General features: G+C 24.7%; 2 protein-coding genes across 2 annotated transcripts; one reads left to right on the top strand and one right to left on the bottom strand.

Annotated features, from left to right (window-relative positions):
• Positions 1-4,990: 4,990 nt before the first annotated feature.
• On the top strand, positions 4,991-9,874 carry LOC127253919 (proteinaceous RNase P 2). Its single transcript, XM_051278730.1, has 7 exons — positions 4,991-5,528; positions 6,639-7,028; positions 7,731-7,832; positions 7,945-8,117; positions 8,395-8,515; positions 9,005-9,073; positions 9,571-9,874. The coding sequence occupies exons 1-7, from the start codon at positions 5,019-5,021 to the stop codon at positions 9,697-9,699; spliced, it is 1,494 nt and encodes a 497-aa protein (XP_051134687.1). The 5' UTR covers positions 4,991-5,018; the 3' UTR covers positions 9,700-9,874.
• Positions 9,875-10,596: 722 nt separating this feature from the next.
• LOC127253787 (fatty acyl-CoA reductase 3-like) lies at positions 10,597-20,974 on the bottom strand. Its single transcript, XM_051278553.1, has 10 exons — positions 20,814-20,974; positions 20,039-20,142; positions 19,124-19,326; positions 17,478-17,578; positions 14,500-14,701; positions 14,108-14,278; positions 12,401-12,482; positions 12,022-12,297; positions 10,924-11,051; positions 10,597-10,858 (listed from the first exon to the last, which is right to left on the bottom strand). The coding sequence occupies exons 1-10, from the start codon at positions 20,890-20,892 to the stop codon at positions 10,714-10,716; spliced, it is 1,491 nt and encodes a 496-aa protein (XP_051134510.1). The 5' UTR covers positions 20,893-20,974; the 3' UTR covers positions 10,597-10,713.
• Positions 20,975-22,008: the final 1,034 nt, after the last annotated feature.

Raw genomic sequence — 22,008 nt, 5'->3', positions numbered from 1 at the left:
TATATTTAATTTATTAAATTATATTTAATTTTTGTAAATTTAAAATAATTACTATTATTAATTATTACGAATAAATTATTTTATTTGTAAAATATATAAATTTTTAAAACTAAATTAAATAAAAAAACAAAGATTATTAATTCATTTATATATATTAAAACAATAATTAACATAATAAATATATATATATGAAAGTTTTATTATTTTGTATTTTACATAATCTCAATAAAAAAATTTATTTTTTAGTAAAAATAATTTTTTCAAATCTAAATAATAAAAATAAAAATAAAAATTTTATAATTTTTTTTATAATTTTTAATAATTAATAAAAAAAATTCTCATAAATTTCAAACAAAAATGAATAAAATAAAATATTTTAAAAAATAACATATCAATGTCTTTAATAGTCATTTTATGTATAAACAGCTAGTGTCAAACTGTTGTTTTACTAAACACTTTAATACAAACTGCTAATTGAATCAGCTAACAGATAACAGTTAATTGAATTAGTTTCAGTTAATTATCAAGCGCACCCAAAATAAATTATAGGGCATACTTTTATAATACTACATTTATTTAAAATGTTTATACTAAATTAAATTAAGAAAATTAATAATAATATTTTTGCACCAGCTTTAAATGAAAGGCAAGTAAAGCACCCACCCATCATTAACTTTATATTTAGGGTGTGTTTGTTTGGGGATTGGATTTTCAATCCACTATTTATCTCATTTTTTTTTTTCTAAAAATATTAAATCAAACTTCTATTTTTTATTTTTTTATATTATATTAAAAATCAATTTTACATTCAAAACATCACATCAACACCTATTTATATCACATCATATAATTATTCAAATTCAAAATTTTTACTATAATGGTTTGTTCTTTTTGCATTAACTTTTATTTTATTTTATTTTTAATGTACAATTTTATAATTTTTGATAAAAATGTATTTAAATAATCAATTTTAGTCACAATTCTCAATAATGTACACTATTTGTCTTTACAAAATATGGTATTATTTCCCATTAATAGGGTGTGCTCTATTTGCACTTGTTTATACGTGTTTGTGGATTTAAATTTAAATTTTATTTTAATATAATATTTTATGCGATGATATATCACTATTTTTGTTAACAAAAATATAAGAACTGCACTACATTTAAAAAAATTGAAATTAAGTCTAATAAAACACATCTATATAATGTGTTTGTTTAATATTTATATTGGATACTAAAAATTATGAAAGTATTATAAATAATGATATTATATATATATATCATTAAAAATGAATATTTTATTGAAAAAAGTAATAAAATAAAAATATAATTGAGATATTTTTGAAAATTTAATTAAAAATTAAAGTAAATGAAAAAATATTGTAATAAAGATAATGATATTTATTGTAATAAAGATAATGATATTTATTGTAAATAAGTATTGAAGCGCAATAATTAAATATTAATTTATTGATTTTACTAAAATTAATAATATGACAAAGTAAAAATAAATTAACGGATGAAGTATAATATATACTCCCGCCGTCCACACACAAAGTAAACATTTATTTTTGGCGCGGTGTTTAAGAAATATTTCCTCCGTCTCACATACCGTGTCTGCTACACTGTAGACACGGTATTTTAGGAGGGGTGTAATTAGTAGATAATTAAGAATATATTAGTGAAAATAATTATCCGACAATATAAATAATTATAAATTAATATTAAGATAACTAATTAGTTTAATTAAAATTTTAAAAAAATAAAATTAAAAAGTTTAAAATGAGATTAAATTGTGTAATCATTTAAAAAAAAAAGGAAAGTGACATGGTACGTGGGACGGACAGAAACAACAATGTGGACATGGTATGTGGGACGGACAGAAACAACAATGTGGACATGGTATGTGGGACAGAGGGGGTAATAATATTTTTAATTATAGTGAGTAGTTAAAAGTAGTAAAATGACATTTTTGCCATCGTTTTTTGGTGTAAAAGTAATGATGTGATGGAAAGTAATGGTATTTGTGAAAAAAAAAGCGAAGTATTTAATGAAATATTTACTTTGTAATTTGACGTCATAAAATAAATATGTATACTTTCCAGTTCGACGGAGATAATATATTTTTATGTGGGGGATGGATGTTAAAATCATGTTGATCCCTTAAATTAAATAAATTATTAATTTATATTTATTTCATTCAGTACAGTGCTGAAATTAATAAATTAGCACCCGATCCTACTCTATATTTTTATATTATTTCAATTAATGCAACTATTATTATCCACCAATCGCTCTCTCTCTATATATACATATATATATATATATATTTAAATAACACATTTTGCACGTTTTAAATGAGGGCATGGCAAGAATTGATAAAAACCAACAGTGACATTTTGGATTGTATTTTGTTGGAGTAGAGATGATGCTGACATATAAATGTTACCCTGAAAAGGATGCATGTTACAATGTTAAATAAAATATTTTTATTTAAAAAATATTAAATTCAAAAATTCAAATAAAAAATAAAAAATTCAAAACTCAAATAGTCACAATATTAGAATGCTTCGTTCTTGTAAAATTGGATTTTAAATATTTTTACTATACAAATATAGAAGTTCTTTAATAAAATATGACATCAAATAACTAATGTTTAAATAAAAAAAACTAAATTTAAACTCTCCAAAATATTCATACCTATATATTTTGAAAAAAAAATTAAATTTTCAATAAAATATATTTACTTTAATAAAATATTTTTGATTTTTTTTTGTAGCATTGAAATTTAATTTTATGAAATAAAGAAAGTATTTATTGAAAATGTGAGAACTAAATAGTAAAAAGATAAAAAAAAATAAAAAATACTTAGAGTTTGTTTTATTTGCGTTTGATTTATAGTTTTTCATTTGAATTTTATTTAAATAGAATTTGATATTATATTATAAGTATTTCGTATATATATATATTTATTAAAAATCTTATAAATTGATTAATCAAATAAATCTTTAGAATAAAATAAAAAAAATAGACCGTGACAATATATTCACACATGTCATCTTCTATTGTCTCATCTTCTCCGGTTTCCTGACGAACTAATTATGCATTGTTACGTTGTTCGGCGTGCTTATTCGTATTTTGATTTATTTTCTAATAAATAGATTTTAAATAATAATAAAAAGTTAAAAAAATCCTAAATTACATAATATTGTCTTCTTAATTGAAGAATATTATTTTATATATAATAAATAACTAATCTTAAATTGCATTGTATGTAATGTTACGTGAAATGTAGATGAATTCTATCATGGTATAGAGATTACATTTATTAAATTAAATATGTTGATTATAAAATGATAAATAATTAATATACAAATTAAAAACGTTTTGTACTTCCATTTTGCATAAAATATATAAATTTTATTTTACAAAATATCGCATATGTCACGTACTTGCTTCAAAAATGTTGGGCACGTTTTAAATGGGAAGTAAGATAACTAAATAATTATATTTTTATATTATATATATATATATATCTTTTTTATTTTTTATTTTATTTTTAGTAATTAGTAGTTAAGGTGGGCAAAAGTGTTTTTTTTAGGTAGGATGAAGTCCACATGCATACATGCCCATGCATTTTTATTTTTTATTTTTTTAATTTTATTTTAAATTTTTTTTTTTATAAAAATTAAAATAGTATTTAATGTAATATAAATAAATATTGATTTTGATTTTTTTATTGTTCATCAAACTTCTCCTTCTAAAAATATTTAAATCAAATATTTATTTTTAATATTATACTAAAAATTAATTTTATATTTAAAATATAATGTTAACACCTATTTATATAACACCAAACAATTATTCAAATTCAAAATTTTACTATTTAAATCCAAATAAAAAATTTAAAATCCCAAACAAACACAACTACATCACTAAATTATGTTTAATATGATTATATATATATATTTGAAAAATAAGGAGTCCAAACAATTAAAAAAACTAGAAAGAATTTTTAAAGAAATACAAATACAATATTCTTTAAGGGTATGTTCTTCCACAAATTCTAAAAAATATATTTTCCAAAAAAATTATATATTACACACATCCATTATTTTTATATTACTTACTCAATTTTTTATACTCTACTTAAAAAAATATCTTTTCAAATAATTCACTAAACAAACACACCCGTGATGTTTAGAAAATTTTGGAGTATTTGTTTTTCGCGTATTTTGGTTTGTTTGATAGTAGGTTGAAATTGATTTAAAATATGATGTTGATTATAATTTTTATTTAAATAATATTTTGATATGATATTTTATGAAAAAAAAATAAATATATTTTTATTGAAAATTATGTTAAATTTATAACGTTGTTGATCCTGATTTGAAATACTAAATATGTGAATATTATATTTTTGATGTTTAATATATATATTATTGTTTTTAAGAAAAATAATACTTTTACTATCCACCAGATATATGTTTGTTTGTCCATGAATATATATATTCTCTCTGTCTTATATCTATCTATCAATTTATTTTTTTATGAAGTTTTAGTATTATATTATGATATAGTATAAATACAAGTATAAAAATCAAACTAACCTTATTACTATTGTATGATATAAAAGTAATGATATTTGTGTAATATATTGTAAATTGAAAGAGTATTTGTAATGTTAGGTAGATAGTACAATTATTAAAAGAAATGAATACTTGAAACTGACAAAAATGAAAAAACGGATAGATTATCGAGGGATGAAGGAAATATATTTTTTTGATAAAAAAATGAAAAATTATTATAGATTTGGTTGACAAGAAAGAGTATATGTTATGGAATATGAACAAATACTAGTTGGGCCCTTTGGTTTTTCGAAATGGGCCTATTAAATGTCTTGTTGGGCCTTGGCTAGGGCTATTTTGGTAATTTACTCTACCGGCGGAGATTTGGATTGAAGACAGAGTCTAAAGAGTAGGTTTTCTACGCCGTTCAATTCAATCTAGCGCCGCCATGGACCACCGCAACGGCCGCCGGAAGAGGCAGAAGCTCACTCCCGAAGCGCAATTCCGTTCTACACTCGATCATTGCTCCAAAACCAAGGATCTCTCCTCTGCCATATCCCTATACGAATCCGCCGCCTCTCCGATCCTCACCCTCAACAATCTCAACTCCTTCCTATACATATGCTCCAACTCCCTATCGGATCCCCAAACCAGAGAATCCGCCATCGATCTCGGATTCAAGCTGTTCCAGCGCCACAGCACTGAGAATTTCAAGCCGAATGAGGCGACGCTCACTGCTGTTGCGCGGCTGGCGGCGGCCAAAGGCGACGGCGCGTACGCGTTTGAGCTCGCCAAGAGCGTGAAGGACCACGGCGTTGCGCCGAAGCTGAGGACCTTTGTTCCTGCCTTGATTTGCTTTTGTGACGGTGGAGCGGCGGATGAGGCGTATGAAGTGGAGGCGTATGTTGAGTCCTTAGGGCTTCGATTGGAAGAATCTGAGCTTGCGGCGCTGTTGAAGGTGAGAGGTTTGGTTCAGATAGTGTGAATTGCTTTAGCATTGATTATTTGCTTTTGTTTGTAGAAGCCATGCTAATTTTCGCTGCTAGCATTCTTGCAATTGAATTATTTGTTGAACGTTCTAGGGCCCTACTGAAAAAGAATTACCTGAACATGCATAGAAAATAGTGATTGCAAAGGGTATTTGTAAACCCTAATTGTGTCAGAATATCAATGAAGGTGTTAAAACGATGGCGAAGTATATAATTTTACAGAGAATTAAGACTCTTATGTTTTGAAGTTTTGAAAAAAAATTTGGGAATAGAAAAAAAATTAGATTTTTGTGACTTTTTGAGAGATAAAAGTGTATTTGATGTTATGTTTTGGAAAAAGTTACTCTTAGACGAATAGTTACAAAATTTTCAAAATTGTCACATGAACAGAGCCAAGTCTTTGAAATGAAAATTATTTGATATAGAAAAATCAAGATTGCTTCCAGTTGGAAATAGGTTTTTGGTGGACTGAAAAACTTTGGGTGTGTTTGTTTGGGGAGTTTGGATTTTGAATAAGAAAATTTTGAATGAAAATACTTATTTAATGTAATATAAATAAGTGTTGATATAATGTTTTGAATGTAAAATTACTTTTTAATATAATATAAAAAATTTAAAAATAGGTGTTTGACCTGATATGAACATGTATTAAGTGTGATGTTTTGAATGTAAAATAAATTTTAGTATAATATAGAAAATAAAAGATATTTGTTTGATGTGATAGATATTTTGAAGGTAAATTGTTTTTTTGAGAATAGTAAAAATCTTCTAAAATCTCCAAAACAAAATTGGGTGTGCTTATTTGTAAGATTTGTTTTTTCGTTTTACTATTCCATTTTTTTTTTCTAAAAAAAAACATCAAATCAAACACTTATTTTTTATTTATTATATTATACTAAAATTAAATTTTACAGTCAAAACATCACATCAATACATATTTATATCACATCAAACAATTATTTCAATTCAAAATTTTACTATTCAAAACCAAAACAAAAACCAAAATCGCACAAGTAAACACATCCAAATTGTTTCTTATGTGCATACATGGTATTGATGATACATTTCTGTTTCTGAAGGTAAGTGTCGAGGCAGGTAAGGAGCAAAGAGTTTATGAATATTTGCATAAACTTAGAGCAAATCTAAGAGGGATAAGTGAGTCAACTGTGGCAATAATAGAGAGTTGGTTTAGAGGGAAAAAGGCATCTGAAGTGGGCTTGATTGTGGAACCAAATCTAATCAAGGACGTCATTACGAGAAATGGAGGTGGATGGCATGGACTCGGTTGGATTGGGGACGGTGAATGGATCGTCCGTAGAACAAGTATCTCCCCAGATGGAAGGTGTTGTTCATGTCACGAGCAGTTGGTTTGTGTCGATACTGATAGATCTGAGACAGAGAAGTTTGCTCAGTCCGTTGCTTCTCTAGCGATGGAAAGAGAAGTCAAATCCAATTTTAAGGAATTTGAGGTAAGAATTTACTAGTTTTGGTTACATACCCAATTAATGATGCTCTGATTCTTCATCCTTTACGGTGCATAACTTTTGACTGCGTTGTTTGTAACTGAAACTTGTGTATTATTCGTATATTGTCTTTACTGACAAATTATATGATATGAGTTGTTAATATAGTGTGCTAATAGCGGAATGGGGCACCACTGTTTTTGCGATGCTGCTTTTATGCAATAGTAGCATAGTGAAGTGTTTTTCAAATTGAATAATGTAGTATATTATAATCTTTATAATAAGTAGGTTTATATTTTACATATCATATTGTATTTGTTATTTGGTTAATGTAGATTTTATACTATTATATCATAGTATACTATAGCTACTTTAGGGAATGAACATTGTGCAATGCGACAAACATACAATGAATGAAAATGAAGATGAAGATTATTTATCAGATTTTGCAATTATGATTATATATATTGCAATTTTATAAGTTTAAATGTTAATCATGAGATTAATCTATAGATTCTTCGTATGCACTTTTATTGTAAATTTGCATGTATAATAATTTTTATATGTATATTCTTAAATCTTTGAACAGTGGTCCTCCAGTTATCCCGCTATAGCATTTTTAAACTTGACCGATCCATGATTGACAACTATAGATATGATAATTTATCAAATATGTTTGCATAAACGTTTTCCAATATGAACGTGAAGGAATGGCTGGAGCAACATTCGGACTATGAAACAGTGATAGATGGAGCAAATATTGGTCTATACCAGCAGAATTTCGCAGAGGGCAGTTTCAGCATCTCACAGGTTGTATTTTTGAATTTGGTGTATCTTCCTTTTTTTGTGTGTGTGAATTAGAAATGAAATGATGGCCATAGCTCATTTTTTTTTTCCTTCTTTCTATATTTTTATAGAGCAGCTTGATGCTGTTGTGAAGGAAGTGCATGACAAGAGTAAGAAATGGCCGCTTATTGTTTTGCATAGTAAGCGTGTGCGCTCACTTCTCGAGGATGCTTCTAAAAGAGAGCTAATCAAGGAATGGATGGATCGCGGAGCACTATATGGAACACCTTACGGATCAAATGATGACTGGTAGAACTTTAATCTTCAAAGGGCTTATTTTATGCATGTTTTGGTTTTTACTCATTTAATAATAATCTCGTGTCAAAGGAAAATGCATTATTTTCTTTTTATTCCTTTACCACTCCCTCACATTTAGGTTGAACTTATTTTTTTGTTTCCATATATATAGTCTTGCACTTGAAATACATGACATAGCTGAGTGAAGTGGAATATCAATATGAAACTTCGTGACCTCATATAAATGTTTTGGGATAACAAATTTATGATATTATATTTTATAATTCAGGTATTGGCTTTATGCTGCTGTGAAACTCAAGGGCTTGTTAGTTACAAACGACGAAATGAGGGATCATATTTTTGAGCTGCTCGGCAGCAATTTTTTCTTCAGATGGAAAGAAAGACACCAGGTTAGGATTTTAGATATATTCTGTTCCATTTCTTGGTTTCTTACTGATGTTTCCATCGTCGTAAGCATTCTGTATTATATGTGATTTTCCTCACTTTTTGCCGTTTGTTGAATTAGTTGATTTAATTAAGGACGGATTGCCATTTGGATGGATCTTGAAATCATTATTGAGCCTGAGGAGTTTATAGATCATACTAGCTATTATATGATAATGTACCAACTGTGTTCTTTTTGTAAAATAAGCCAACATGTTTTCTCAAAAATTAATATATTACACTCATTTATTATTTTTATATTTATATACACAATTCTTTATACCTTGCGTAAAAAAATATTTCTTCGAATCATATCACAAAACAAATACAACCTTGTTTCCACTTTGCTACGGTCTAATTGAATTTCGCACATTTGTAATAGAGAGCAAAAATGTTTTTTGAAGAATTGCATAATTGATTAATGTTTGTTACGCAACCCACCTTCTATGTTTCAGGTTAGATACACGTTCGTCAAAGGTGCACTTAAACTTATGATGCCGCCTTCATACTCGGTCATCATTCAGGTAATCAACTACGCCGTAATAATCAATAGTGTGTTTATTTGGGTTTGGTTTGAAAAAAATTGGTTTAGTTTTGGTATTAAAATAATGTTCAGAGTCCAAACAGTAAAGTTTGGAAAATTTTTGTTTGAAGAAAAACACCTCTTTCTTTGGGTTTGGTTTGGAATATTTTGATTTAAATTTTGTATTTAAATAATGTCTGATGAAGAAAAAATGCATTTATGTTTGAAGAAACGCGGAGTCGAAATAGTAAAGTTTTGAGAAAATTGGGATAAAGAAACGCACCCTAGAATTTTGTTAATAAACCTATGCATGTAATCGGTGCCTTCATATGAGGTATGTTATCGGCTCCATGTGTAAAAAACTGCTGTATGTAGGTTTCCATTTTCGGTCTCTTAGGCTCGAATATTTTGATACTCAATATACATGGATCGATCACTAATGGTTTGTTAGTTCATCTTGTCGACATTTTCATGCCGAGATGCTTCAATATGTTTCAGGAATCCGAGAAGGGTTCGTGGCATGTACCCGTAGCAGCTGGGGAAGCTAGCGACGAGTGTTCAAGAACCTGGTTATGCGCGACCCGAGCGCCACCGGAAACCGAAGATATCTCAGACAATCATCCTTAGCAACATCATCATATGGTACTAAGAATTTTACACAGGTTGGTTCTCTTTATTGAGTATTTTGAAATTATAAATTATTGTTTTTCTTTATCATCATAAAAGGAATTTATTTATAAAAATGGTTATTTCTGAATTAATCATTTTCGACGCAATTTTGTACTATATGCCATTGTTTACCCTTTTTATTAAGTTTTTTTTTTTTTTTTTTTTTTTTTTTTTTCATCTTGTTTGTTTACCCGTGTTACATATGTATTATGTATAGGTCTTATGTTTTTCTATTTTGATAGAATAATGATTAGGTGAAAATATACAGTTAAATTTGATGACTTAGAAAAATAAAATAATTGAATAGTTTTAATTTCATTGAAAGTTACAAGTAAATAAATAAAATTGTAAAAATTGTACAGTAAAGAAAAAGGTCCATTTAGACAAGATATTTTTAGGAGTTTTAAAAAAGTTAAGAAGTTTAGTAAAATTAGTATTTAATGTAATATTTTGTAAAAAAAAAAAATTATATATTTAATATGATTTAAAAAAAATTAATAGTGTCTAAATTTGGGAAGTATTGTATAAACAAAAAAGTATGTTGGTTGCTTATATTTTATGCAATATATGTAAGCCACCTCAAATATATCTATATATATTTAATATTTAATAGCATAATCGAGGCTACTAGGTTAGAAACTAACGATTTCGAGTTCCTACATTATATATATAAAAAAAATTATATAAAATAAAATAAAATAAAATAAAATGAAATACATGATCAGAAGTCAATCAAGTAAAATTCGTGCATCAATTAATAAAAAAAAATTATATAAAATAAAATAAAATGAAATACGTGATCAAAATTCGATCAAATAAAATTCGTGCATCAATTAATTATACATTAGTGTCTGCAAATAATTTCAATCTTTCAACCACACTTGAAATCTCACATATATATATAAATTATAATTGCATATTAATTAATTATAACATTGATAATAGGATTTTTTAATAAAAATAAATAAATAATTAATTAAAAACGTACTTAACGAGGCCAGGAATGTGTGTGGTCATGAAGTAATCTTCCCAATTAATAGCCTTGGGATCGAAACTAAACATTCCATTCTCATCGCCAGCAGCCCTTCTTAGCCTTTCTGTGTTCATATCATCGTAGCTGCACAAAATAATTATACATAAATAAATAAATATACACACATATATATATATATATATACTTACAATCCTCTGAAGAACAAATAGGGGTGATAAAGATCGACTAATCGCATTATAAAGTCGATCTTCCGGCAGAGGTTGAGGTAGAGTCGCTCGAAGTAGTTGCAGCACAACGTGTTTGCTATCTCTAGTCCCTATACAAAAAAGAAAAAAAAAAGTTAAATCAAATAAAAATATACGAGCTGAAACCCTTAGATTTTTTTTTTTTTTACCGTCTGTGATAAATATATATTGTTTTTTATACAAAACATTATACTAAACAATTATTTCACTTAAAAAAATAACTTACAAATAGGTACATTTTACTATTTAGGGTGTTCACAATTTTAATAAAATATTATATCATTTCATACGAAAGTATCAAAATATCTCTTTTGTCACACATTTTTGTTAGATGTGTGAATTACAATTAAAGAGTATTTAGTTTTTGTTAGATGTGTGAATTACAATTAAAATAGTCTTGTTTACTATTTTTGTCCGTCTCAAAACAATATACTTATTTCTATAAATAACCATATGACCGTAAAACTACCCATACTTTTTTATTTTTATTACACAATTGCCACTACTTTTTACACTAATACACCCATAAAGGCAAAAAAATCTTTTATCCATATTTTTTACCAACTACCAATATAATATCAATATTCCTTAAATTCCGTGCCTAATCTAATTAAGAGTATAATTTTAAGACGGAGGGAGTACTGTTTATCAAATATAGTATAGCACTTAAATAATCTACTATTAGAATTGTCCTACCCAAATAGTCTATTTTTATTTCTAATTCATAGTCTTCACCAAATTATTAATTTATCCTAATTATTACATATATTTACTAAAATACCATTACACTAAACATAAATCCAACAATATTAATTACTATATTTCTATCTTAATCTACTTACCAATATAATACTATTATTTATTAATTTATTATAAATTTTATTAAAATGATTCAGACAAAACAAAGTCAATTAAAATACTTTTATTCTTTAATAAACTTGCAAAAGTAAATATATCTATAAATAAAGAACGAAAAAAAAGTAAAAAAGATTAAAATATAAAAATAAAAAGATACAAAAAAAAAAAAAAAACACGCGATACCTTCAATGGAAGTAAGTAACGAAGAGTGATATATCTCTGAAAACTCTCCATTGTACTAAGCACAGTAACTTCGCCTACGATCACCGGTTTTCCTTCTTTGTCGATCCAAGGATGCTCCTTGAAGTACCGTTGAGCGTAATTTTGAAGCCACGTGAATTCCACTGGATTCGACACCGAAGATCCCACATGGTAAATATTGTTTTCTCCGGCCCCCGGATTTCTTACATGCGCCACCATCGCTACTATCATAGAATTAACCACCATATCCGCCGGTATCTTCACCAAATATACACATTTATATATATATATATTTATTTATTTCATCCTTAATTACAAGAATATTTAGGTAATGAAAACCATATGTAAATAATTAACTTACCAAATCAATAGTTGTCTTAGGGTCTCCAAGAAAACATGTTAATCTTCCTTTACCATATCCAAGAGCTAAGCTATCTATAGTTCTACAAACAAACAAATAAATAGATTAATATAAATATATATATATATATATATAGTGAAATTAATTAAAGTTTAAATAAGAATTTCTAAAATTATTCAGTTTGTTTGTAGGTTTTTATTTAGGTATTTACTATTCATAAAAAATTTCAAAAAATAAAAAAACCAAATCAAATGATCAAACATTTTACATTCAAACTATCATATATTTGGATAAATTATTTTTTTTAGTCTAGTATTCAACTCTTTTTATCATTTTAAAATTTTAAATAGATCATGTCTGAAAATAATCACGTACGCCAAAATGGTCCACCATTGCTAGATTCGCCACGCTAGCTCTCTGTTGCTAATGCGGCGTTGACGCGATTGACATATCATCACCATATTGACGCAACGTAATTGACACATGCATTTTTATTTTTATTTTTTAAATTTAAAATGGTGATGTTGACTTTAAAAGATTTTTTTTAAAAAAAAAATCAATGTGTCGCTGATGTGGCGATAACATGTCAGCCGCATTAGCACCACGTCAGCTACGACGGGCCGGCGTGGCAAATCCAGCACTGGTGGATCATTTTAACGAAAATATTTTACTTGCAAAATTATTTTCATAGTCCATTTAAAATTCTAAAATGATAAAAGAAGTAATATACGAGACTAACTAAATAGTTTACTCTGTATATTTCTATCATGGGTGTGTTTGACAATCAGTTGATAACTTTTAGCTGTGCTTGTATTGAAATGTTTGGTAAAATAACTGTTTGATATCTATTTATATGTAAAATGACAATTGAAAACATTTATATTTTAAATTTTAAAATTTATTAATTGTGTTTTTTTAGTTTTAAAATTTTAAAAAATTTTGTTATTAGTTATTTGTAATTACGAATGTGTTATAAAATATTTTTTTTATTAATTTTAGATGTGAGAAAAATAATACATATTTTTATTAAGGAATATAAATATTTTTATTAAAAATGATGTAAAATATAAAATAGTAAAATCTTTGTAAATATATTTATTATATTAATTATTAATTAATTTATTATATTTGTATTTTTAATAAATTTATTCTATTTTATTTAATTTTAATATAAAAATAAATTAATAATATTTATATTTTATTTTAATAAATATATATAGTTTACAAATAAAATTAATTATATAAAAATAATTAAGTAATTTAATTTTATAAAAATAAAATTATAATTTAATAAATACTAATTTATAATTATTTCAGTAGAAAATATATTTATATGTATGTGAAATAAATAGTAACATTTTAAGAACAAATAAGGAATACAAAAATTAAAATAAAAAAACTCATGCTAGGTTATATAATTTTTCAGAAATTAGCTTTTTAGACCAATAAACTATTTCAAAAAGCTAATTTAAAGCTGCTAAATAAACTAAAAACTCTTCAAAAAATTGTTTGCCAAAAACCCCTATATCAAACAACTTATTATTATTGTGAATTAATAAAAAGTTAATTATTCAATATTTTATGTGAAAGATGTTTTTAAGTTGATGTTGTTGAATAAAGCCAAATTTTTTTAAAATATGTTTATGTAAACAGAGCGAAAATATTTCAATTACATTAATAATTATGTCGGTGAATTGATATTAATACCTGACTCCTTCGACCCATCCCGGAAAAGGCTCTTTAAAAGTACTCGTGACAATGGTAGGACGGATTATTACAATAGGAATGTTGTTATTGTCGTCTTTGGAGCTCTCCATAATCATCTCCGCCATTGCTTTTGTGAACACATACGTATTTGGCCATCCGTACTTTCTAGCTCTGTATCATTATTATATTAGACATAGAAAATTGTATTGATAATATAAAAAATAATATGTTGACTTTTTGTGAGCGAATAGAATATATATTGTGTTGACATATGTATATATTATATATATATATATCTTTTCTAATAATATTTATAGAGAATTGTTTCATCCAAAAATGTTAAGTGAACAAACCCATAGAATTTTAGTGATTCGAGTTTATTACATAGGTACCTTTGAATCCCCAAGTCTTTCATGGCTGATTTAATGTCGCCATCGGAAGAATTAGGTTGCGCCGTTAGATGTTTCAAAGTGTCGTTGATCAGCCGCTTCTCTGTCTCGATGTCAATGAGGCCGCCGGATTCGCCATTTAGGGTTTCTCCCATCTTGTATGGAGTTTCTAAAATCAGCCCTTTTTTCTCACCGGATACATAAGCTGAATCATGTATACAGACATCATATTACCCACAAGTATGAATTGAATGTTTATTTTGAGGAAGAATTGTCTTAAAATTACATTCATCTTGAGGTTAATGAGAAACATACTCTCTTCGTCCATTAAAATTAGTCCATTTGGGTTCAACACGAAAATTAAGAAAAAAAAATATTTTATTGAAAGAAACTTTTGTAGGTAATATAAAAATAATTAGTGTTGCACTATAAAAAAAATAGTATATTTGTAACGGAATTCCGTTCCTAAAATTCACGTAGCTAACGTAATTTCATTACTAATTCTGTCTCTAGTATCATTAGTAACAGAAAAAATACATTTAGGAACTAAAAACCCTTGTTACAAAATTGATATTTTCTTATAGTTTTGGTAATATATTAATTCTTTTTTTTGAAAAATATGATAAAAAGTTTTTAAAAATATGTTGCAATATTTATTTTTATTTATTTTTTATTATATTCAAATAAATCTAACATTCAAAAATATTTTCAAAAGCATATGCCAAGGCAATTTTTCAAAGTAATATCCTACTATTTTTTTTTTCTTTTTATCAACTTTTAAATAATTTTTTTTATTAATATTTGTTTTCCATGCACTAAATAATTATCAATACCATAGTTCAAATAAAAATATATATAAAAAATATTTTAATAAACTTTCATAGTTCCCTATTGTTAACAACAAAATACAAAACTTCCTTAAACACTAAAACACAACCTTTCATTTTCATTTGGTCGAATCAATAATAATGAAAGTAATTAACTACTTACCAACTACTCAATATTATCAACCAATTTTTTTTACAAGAATTTTTTCTTATTAATGCAACTTCATTTTCATCTTTTCCTCTAAGTTTAAAAATTAAATATAGGATTTATTTGTCCAACTAATTTCTTACTTGATACGATTTTCAATATATAAAATATATAGTCTATTCTTTCAAAAAATAAAATAAAAATAACAGTCAATAAAAATATTATTTTTTTTATATTAATTTTAAAAACTCACATAAAAAAGATTTCAAACTAAAATAATAAAAAAAATACACTTAATTGTCCCATTAACATATTTAATTTAAATAATTGTCCCATTAACACATTTTTGTTTTTTTATTGGAGCCCATCAACATATTTAATTTTATGATATAAGTCAATACCTCACCTAAAATCTTTGTAAGAAATAAATGCAAGAATATGATTCGTACGATAAAAGTCACATCCTATGAACAATAATACATTTTAAAAAATTGACTAAAGATTTATTTGAATCTTGATGAATGTCACATAAGTATTTTGCAAATATTTTGAAGTTTTTGGATAATAAAAAATTAAATGAATATAGATATTTAATTTATGTAATGTAAATATATATGTTGAATGTAATGTTATGTTATGAATACAAAATAAATATTTTATATAATATTTCTAATAAAGAAAATAATAGTTTGAATAAAATAGTTTGGGTTTTTTATTTGAATTTTTTAATAGTAAAAAAGTTGAATTTGAATAGTTGTTTGATTTGATATAAATAAATATTAATGTGATATTTTGAATGTAAAATAATTTTGTAGTATAATATACAAAAATAAAAATAATTGTGTGATTTGATATTTTTTAAGAAAAAAAAATTTGAATAATAAAAATATGTGGTAAATCCTTCAAAAGAACACAACATATGAGATCCTTTGGTCAGTTTGTGTTTGAATTTTGTTTAAATAAGATTTTAATATGATATTTTATAAAATGTATGAAACGACTATTTTATCTAAAAAATTAAGTTATTACGTGAAATGCTCATTTACTATGATATCAGAGCTTAAATTGATATAAAAATAATTGTATACTCCCTTCGTTCCAAATCTATATATCAATTTGTATTTTGCAGAAAGTTTTAAAAATATTAGTATTATATTGAGATAAAGTAGAAATAAAAATAAAAAGACTAAATTACCCCTATTAGTATTATATGATATAAAGATATTGATATTTGTGTAATATATTGTAAATTGGAAGGATATTTGTAATGTTAGGTAGATAGTACAATTACTAAAAATGAACATTTTGTTATGGGACAAACTAAAATAAAAAAATGGATAAATTGTTAAGGAACGGAAAAAGTATTTCATAATCTTTCAACAAACCCTTAGCGTATAACTTGAATTTACACTATACGAACATTGTCCGTAGACAACTTTTTACTAAAGATGACAAGATATAAGACTCGGATACATGATTTTTTAAAGTAAGATAATAATTTAATATTATTATTTTTTTTGGAAATTATATAATCTAAATAGAAAAAAACAAAAATTTGGAGTGCAAACTAAATAGTTGTTTTTTTTTTCTTTTTTTAAAATATTATATATTTAACAAATTCTCATTCAAAATATTACTCTCTCCACTTTATAAAACAACGCTCAATACTTTTGGACACCTATTTATATCCCATTATACAACTATTCAAATTCAAAATTTTTACTATTCAAATCCCAACTCAAAATCTAAACCCCAAACAAACACACCCTAATTATATTGGTTATATTGAACTAAATAAAGTTTTTTTTTTTTAAATTTTTATTTGCAGTCCCGTTTTATTACAACATAAATTGTAAGAGATAAATAATAATAATAATAATAATAATAATAATAATAATAATAATAATAATATATATTGTAAATTTGTGTGTGTTATGTGTGTAATTAATTTATAAGTAAATAAATAAATAATTTTTAAATTATTATTATCATTATTAATTACTTACCTGTGGATACATGAAGAAGCAGCTGTAGATTTCTGCACTTTCTGGAGAAATTTAATACATTCTGAGCCCCCACTGTATTTATTCCAAATGCAACATCATATCTGCACCCATAATTATTCAAACAATTAATTAATTAATTAATTAATGCTTGCACCAAATTAAAACCAAACAAACGAGGAATAATAATAATAATAATAATATTTTTTTAATTTTGGAGAGTTTTGTTATTTGAAACTTTTTAAGATGTAATGAATGAGTTTTGAGATGTGATATAATATATGTGATTTAAAATAAATTTAAAATGTATATTTAAGTTTAGTAAGAATTGTAAATCGATTACATCATGCTTATATATATATATATATGTTATTTTATAGAGAATAGATTTTATATGATATATACATGATTAACACAAATTTATTTTATGAAAAATAAAAATTTTGAATGTATATTATATTTATTTAGAACAATATAGAAATATAAAATTATAAATAAAAAAATTATATTTTGAAAAATATTGGAATAAATATAATTTTGGTCATTTATGTAGCCCTTTTTATTGTTTTTTATTGTTTTTGTCCTTTAGTAAAGTACGTATAGAGATAGTTTTACATCTAATCTGTACTCGCTAAAAAGGTTATTTGTCATAATATTGACACGTCACACGTGTGCTAGTACAACACTAAATAATAAATATTAATGTATCAAAACAATATTGAAAAAATGCTATCCTACAATACTAAAATAGTTTTTTTATTCGGGATAATTATATTATTATTATTATTATTTTGGGTTATATGTTAAATTTATGCATAATTTATTTATAATAAATAACTCTATCTACTACAAAATTTATAACCTATACATTAGCTACTAATAATTAATTTGTCAATAAGCCCATCACGTTTTTATTATTTTTTTAATAATTATTTTCATAATACCTATTCTTTACTCTTTATCTATCATATTTTAATGTTAAAAAATTATTAATTTTTAAATTTGATACCTAAACAAATTCACATAAGAGGAAGTATTATCTAAAAATATATCACTCTCTCCGTCCGCAAAAATTAGCACATTTGAAGTTGACCCGAAAAATGAAGAAAAATAAATATTTTATTGAAAAAATAAGAAAAAGTAAAAAAATAGTTAACTATATTTTTTAAAATTTAGGTAATAATTAAATAAAATTAAAATAGAGAAGATAATAAAGGTAGTGATAATTATTGTAGAAAATGTTGAATAATTGACTTAGCTAAAATTAATAATCCCTCCGTCTCACATTGGATGTCTGGGTTCAGACGCATGAATTTAGAATAAGTATAATTAGTAGATAATTAATAATGTATTAGTGAAAATAATTATCCTATAATATAAATAATTATAGATTAAGATTAAAATAACTAATTAGTTTAATTAAAATTAAAAAAATTAAATTAAAAAGTTTAAAATGAGATTAAAGTGTATAATTATTTTCAAAAAAAAAAGCTGACATGAAATATGGGACAGACAGAAACGATAACGTGGAAATCATAATAACTAATAAAGTAAATTAACACAAAAAATAGTGAAAATCAATTTAGCGAATCGAAAGAAATATATATATATATATATATTCAATGGTTGTCTTTTATATATATACTGACCTCTCGTCAAATTTGGTAGTTGCAGCTAAATTAACCACAACATCGATTTCTTCCAACCAATAATTATAATCTTCAAATTTTAATCCCAAGTTGTCGTCAAGGCTTATGTCTCCACACAAAACCCTAATTTTGTCTGAAATTAGGTCATCAAAATTCTCACCATACTTCTCTTTCACCACCCTAAACAGATCTTTCCCTAACACCTGCATGCATATATGCCCATTAAATATAAATTATATATATATATATATATAACATTTATGCTTACGGAAATAATAATTCTGAAAATTTTGATACTATTCAATATATATATTTTTTATATGACATCACATTAAATAAAACATTATAAATTTTATACTAATAGTATAAAACATTTATGTTTACGGAAATAATAATTCTGAAATTTTGATACTATTCAATATATATATATTTTTTTATATGACATCGCATTAAATATCTAATAACCTTTTTACTATTTTCCAAAATTATGCAAAACTATAAAAATTTCAAAACATCAATCTAAAATGAAATCAAAGTTACGATTACACATAAATTTTTGGAGTTTTAATTTTTTTTTTAAAAAACAGTAAAGAAAAAAGGTATTTAATTTAATCTTTTATCAGAAGAAATGAAATAATTATTTGATATTACATTTTTTTAGATTATTTTTTTCTAGAAAAAAGTTAAGGAGTGCCAAAAAAATTAATATCTTAGGTAAATATTAAATATTTAATGTGATTTTTTTTTTTCAATATTAATGAATAATATGAAAACAATTTTGAACGTTTAAGTAAGAGGTGAAAGTGTGTGCTTGAATAAAAGTGGAAAATAAAAATAGGACTCAAATTTATTTTATTATTATTATTATTTTTTTTAAATTATAATTTTTGAAAATAGTAAAAAATTGAATCGCACCTCAGTGTTGAAGCGTTGCAAAGCAGATATCGAATCGGAAGCCCTTAGAAGAAGATACAACCTTTTTACTTGCGGTTGCACTCTTAGTATTTTCTCGACGAATACTGCGAAACCATCCAATGTAGATTCATGGTTTAAAAAAAACTCAAAAAATATATTGAAAAAGAAAAAAACTAATTAAAAAAACTATGAATATCTACATTAAAAATTACTTTTAGGGTGTGTTTGTTTGGGAGATTGGATTTTAAATCCACTGTTCATTCTATTTTTTCTCCCAAAAAATATCAAATCAAACACCTATTTTTTATTTTTTATATTATACTAAAAATCAATTTTACATTCAAAACATCACGTCAACACCTATTTATATCACATCATACAACTATTCAAATTCAAAATTTTTACTATTGAAATCTCAATTCAAAATTTTTATTATTTATCTACAGTACAATAATAAAAAAAATAGCATCAAATAATACTCACTTCGTCTAGCTCTAAGGTTACATTTATTTTCTGCGTATTAATATTTGAATATTAATTATTATATCAAAGCGTAGTATAAATCAATAAAAATGTCAAAAAATACTTTTACTAGTGTCTCGTAATATTAAGTATAATAGCGCAACAGATAAATATAATCTTTAGAGGCGGAGATACGAAGTAATATATTGAATGCAATAGTTTAAATAAAAAGATTAAATTTTTACATAAAACTTTTAAATATAATAAAAAATAATTTATTAAAATTTTAGAGAGAGAGAGAGAGAGGGATTACTCTTTGCAAGATAGCCAGTGGCACCAGTGACAAGAATGGATTTGTTTTCCAAGAACTGAAGGATGCTCCCCAACTCCATATTCCACAATAATAATAATATTATTATTATTATTATCTTCTACTGATTGATTTCTAGAGAGAGAAAGAGGAGAGAGACTAATGAAGAATGAAATGGGAGATACTAATACTATATATACATACATATGTATATATATATATATATATATAATGGAGGCTCAATTAGTGTATGTATATGCAAATATGTATATGTAATAAATGTGAAGAAAATATTCATATTGAGAGGACCACTCTTTAATAAATAAATAGATAAATAAATAAAAGCCCAACAATTACGGGAACTTATCAAAAATTAAATTCCACATCAATTACAAGTTAGGGATTTCTTCTTAATGACAATATTATGTTTTCCGGCCATTTATAATGTTTACATTTATTTTTGACACAGTATTTAAAAAATAATAGTATTTTAATTATAGTGAATAGTTAAAAGTAGTGTAATGACATTTTTGTCTTTATTTTTTTATGTAAAAGTAATGATGTGATGTAAAGTAAAGATTTTGTGGAAAAAAGTAGGGTATTTAATGAAATATTAACTTTATAATTGAACGTCCCAAAATAAAAATACGTAAACATTGTAAGTGGACGAAGATAGTATATACTAATAATTTATTTAATATATACTACAATTGATTTGAATACAATACATGTTAATAAACAAATATCTCAGCATAATGTATATTAATAAACTACATATATAATTTTCTTCATCACACTTTAATGTACTATATTTTATTTTTATAATAAATTAAAAATAATGATATTTTACCATTAATTAATAGAAGTATGTAAAATTATTTTGATTAATTATATGTAACTATAGCTTTATAATTTATATAAAAATCAATGTATTTTAATATTATAGTATAATTACATTAACTATAATAAAAAATAATATTATTGAGTAAGACAATAAAAAAGAATAAAAAAATATGTTACAAAAGAATACAACCACATTCAATATATAAAGTTATAAAATATAAATATATTAAATTTATGCATTAGTTGATGTGGGGATGACTGTCTCTACGAGGGTAGCCAACAAATTAATAAATAATTTAAATTGATGATCATATCACCTAAATAAATAAATAAACAAATAAAAATTGTATACAGT

The sequence above is a fragment of the Andrographis paniculata genome, unplaced genomic scaffold (assembly GCF_009805555.1).
Source record: "Andrographis paniculata isolate CXL003 unplaced genomic scaffold, ASM980555v1 Contig51END, whole genome shotgun sequence".
In the NCBI taxonomy this organism is placed as follows: Eukaryota; Viridiplantae; Streptophyta; class Magnoliopsida; order Lamiales; family Acanthaceae; genus Andrographis; species Andrographis paniculata.
The sequence above is the reverse complement of the archived record's forward strand: the minus strand, read 5'-3'. Positions and strand labels throughout refer to the sequence as shown.

What these genes read in the sequence shown, in the direction of transcription:
- LOC127253919 (XM_051278730.1), top strand. Translation starts at nt 5,019, where the DNA reads ATGGACCACCGCAACGGCCGCCGGAAGAGGCAGAAGCTCACTCCCGAA. An exon ending in CCAATTTTAAGGAATTTGAG is followed by an intron (nt 7,029 to 7,730) that starts GTAAGAATTTAC and finishes ATGAACGTGAAG; the next exon opens with GAATGGCTGGAGCAACATTC. An exon ending in GATGGAAAGAAAGACACCAG is followed by an intron (nt 8,516 to 9,004) that starts GTTAGGATTTTA and finishes TCTATGTTTCAG; the next exon opens with GTTAGATACACGTTCGTCAA.
- LOC127253787 (XM_051278553.1), bottom strand. Translation starts at nt 20,892, where the DNA reads ATGGAGTTGGGGAGCATCCTTCAGTTCTTGGAAAACAAATCCATTCTT. An exon ending in ACTACCAAATTTGACGAGAG is followed by an intron (nt 17,579 to 19,123) that starts GTCAGTATATAT and finishes TTATGGGTGCAG; the next exon opens with ATATGATGTTGCATTTGGAA. An exon ending in GCTTCTTCATGTATCCACAG is followed by an intron (nt 14,702 to 17,477) that starts GTAAGTAATTAA and finishes TACATGATTCAG; the next exon opens with CTTATGTATCCGGTGAGAAA.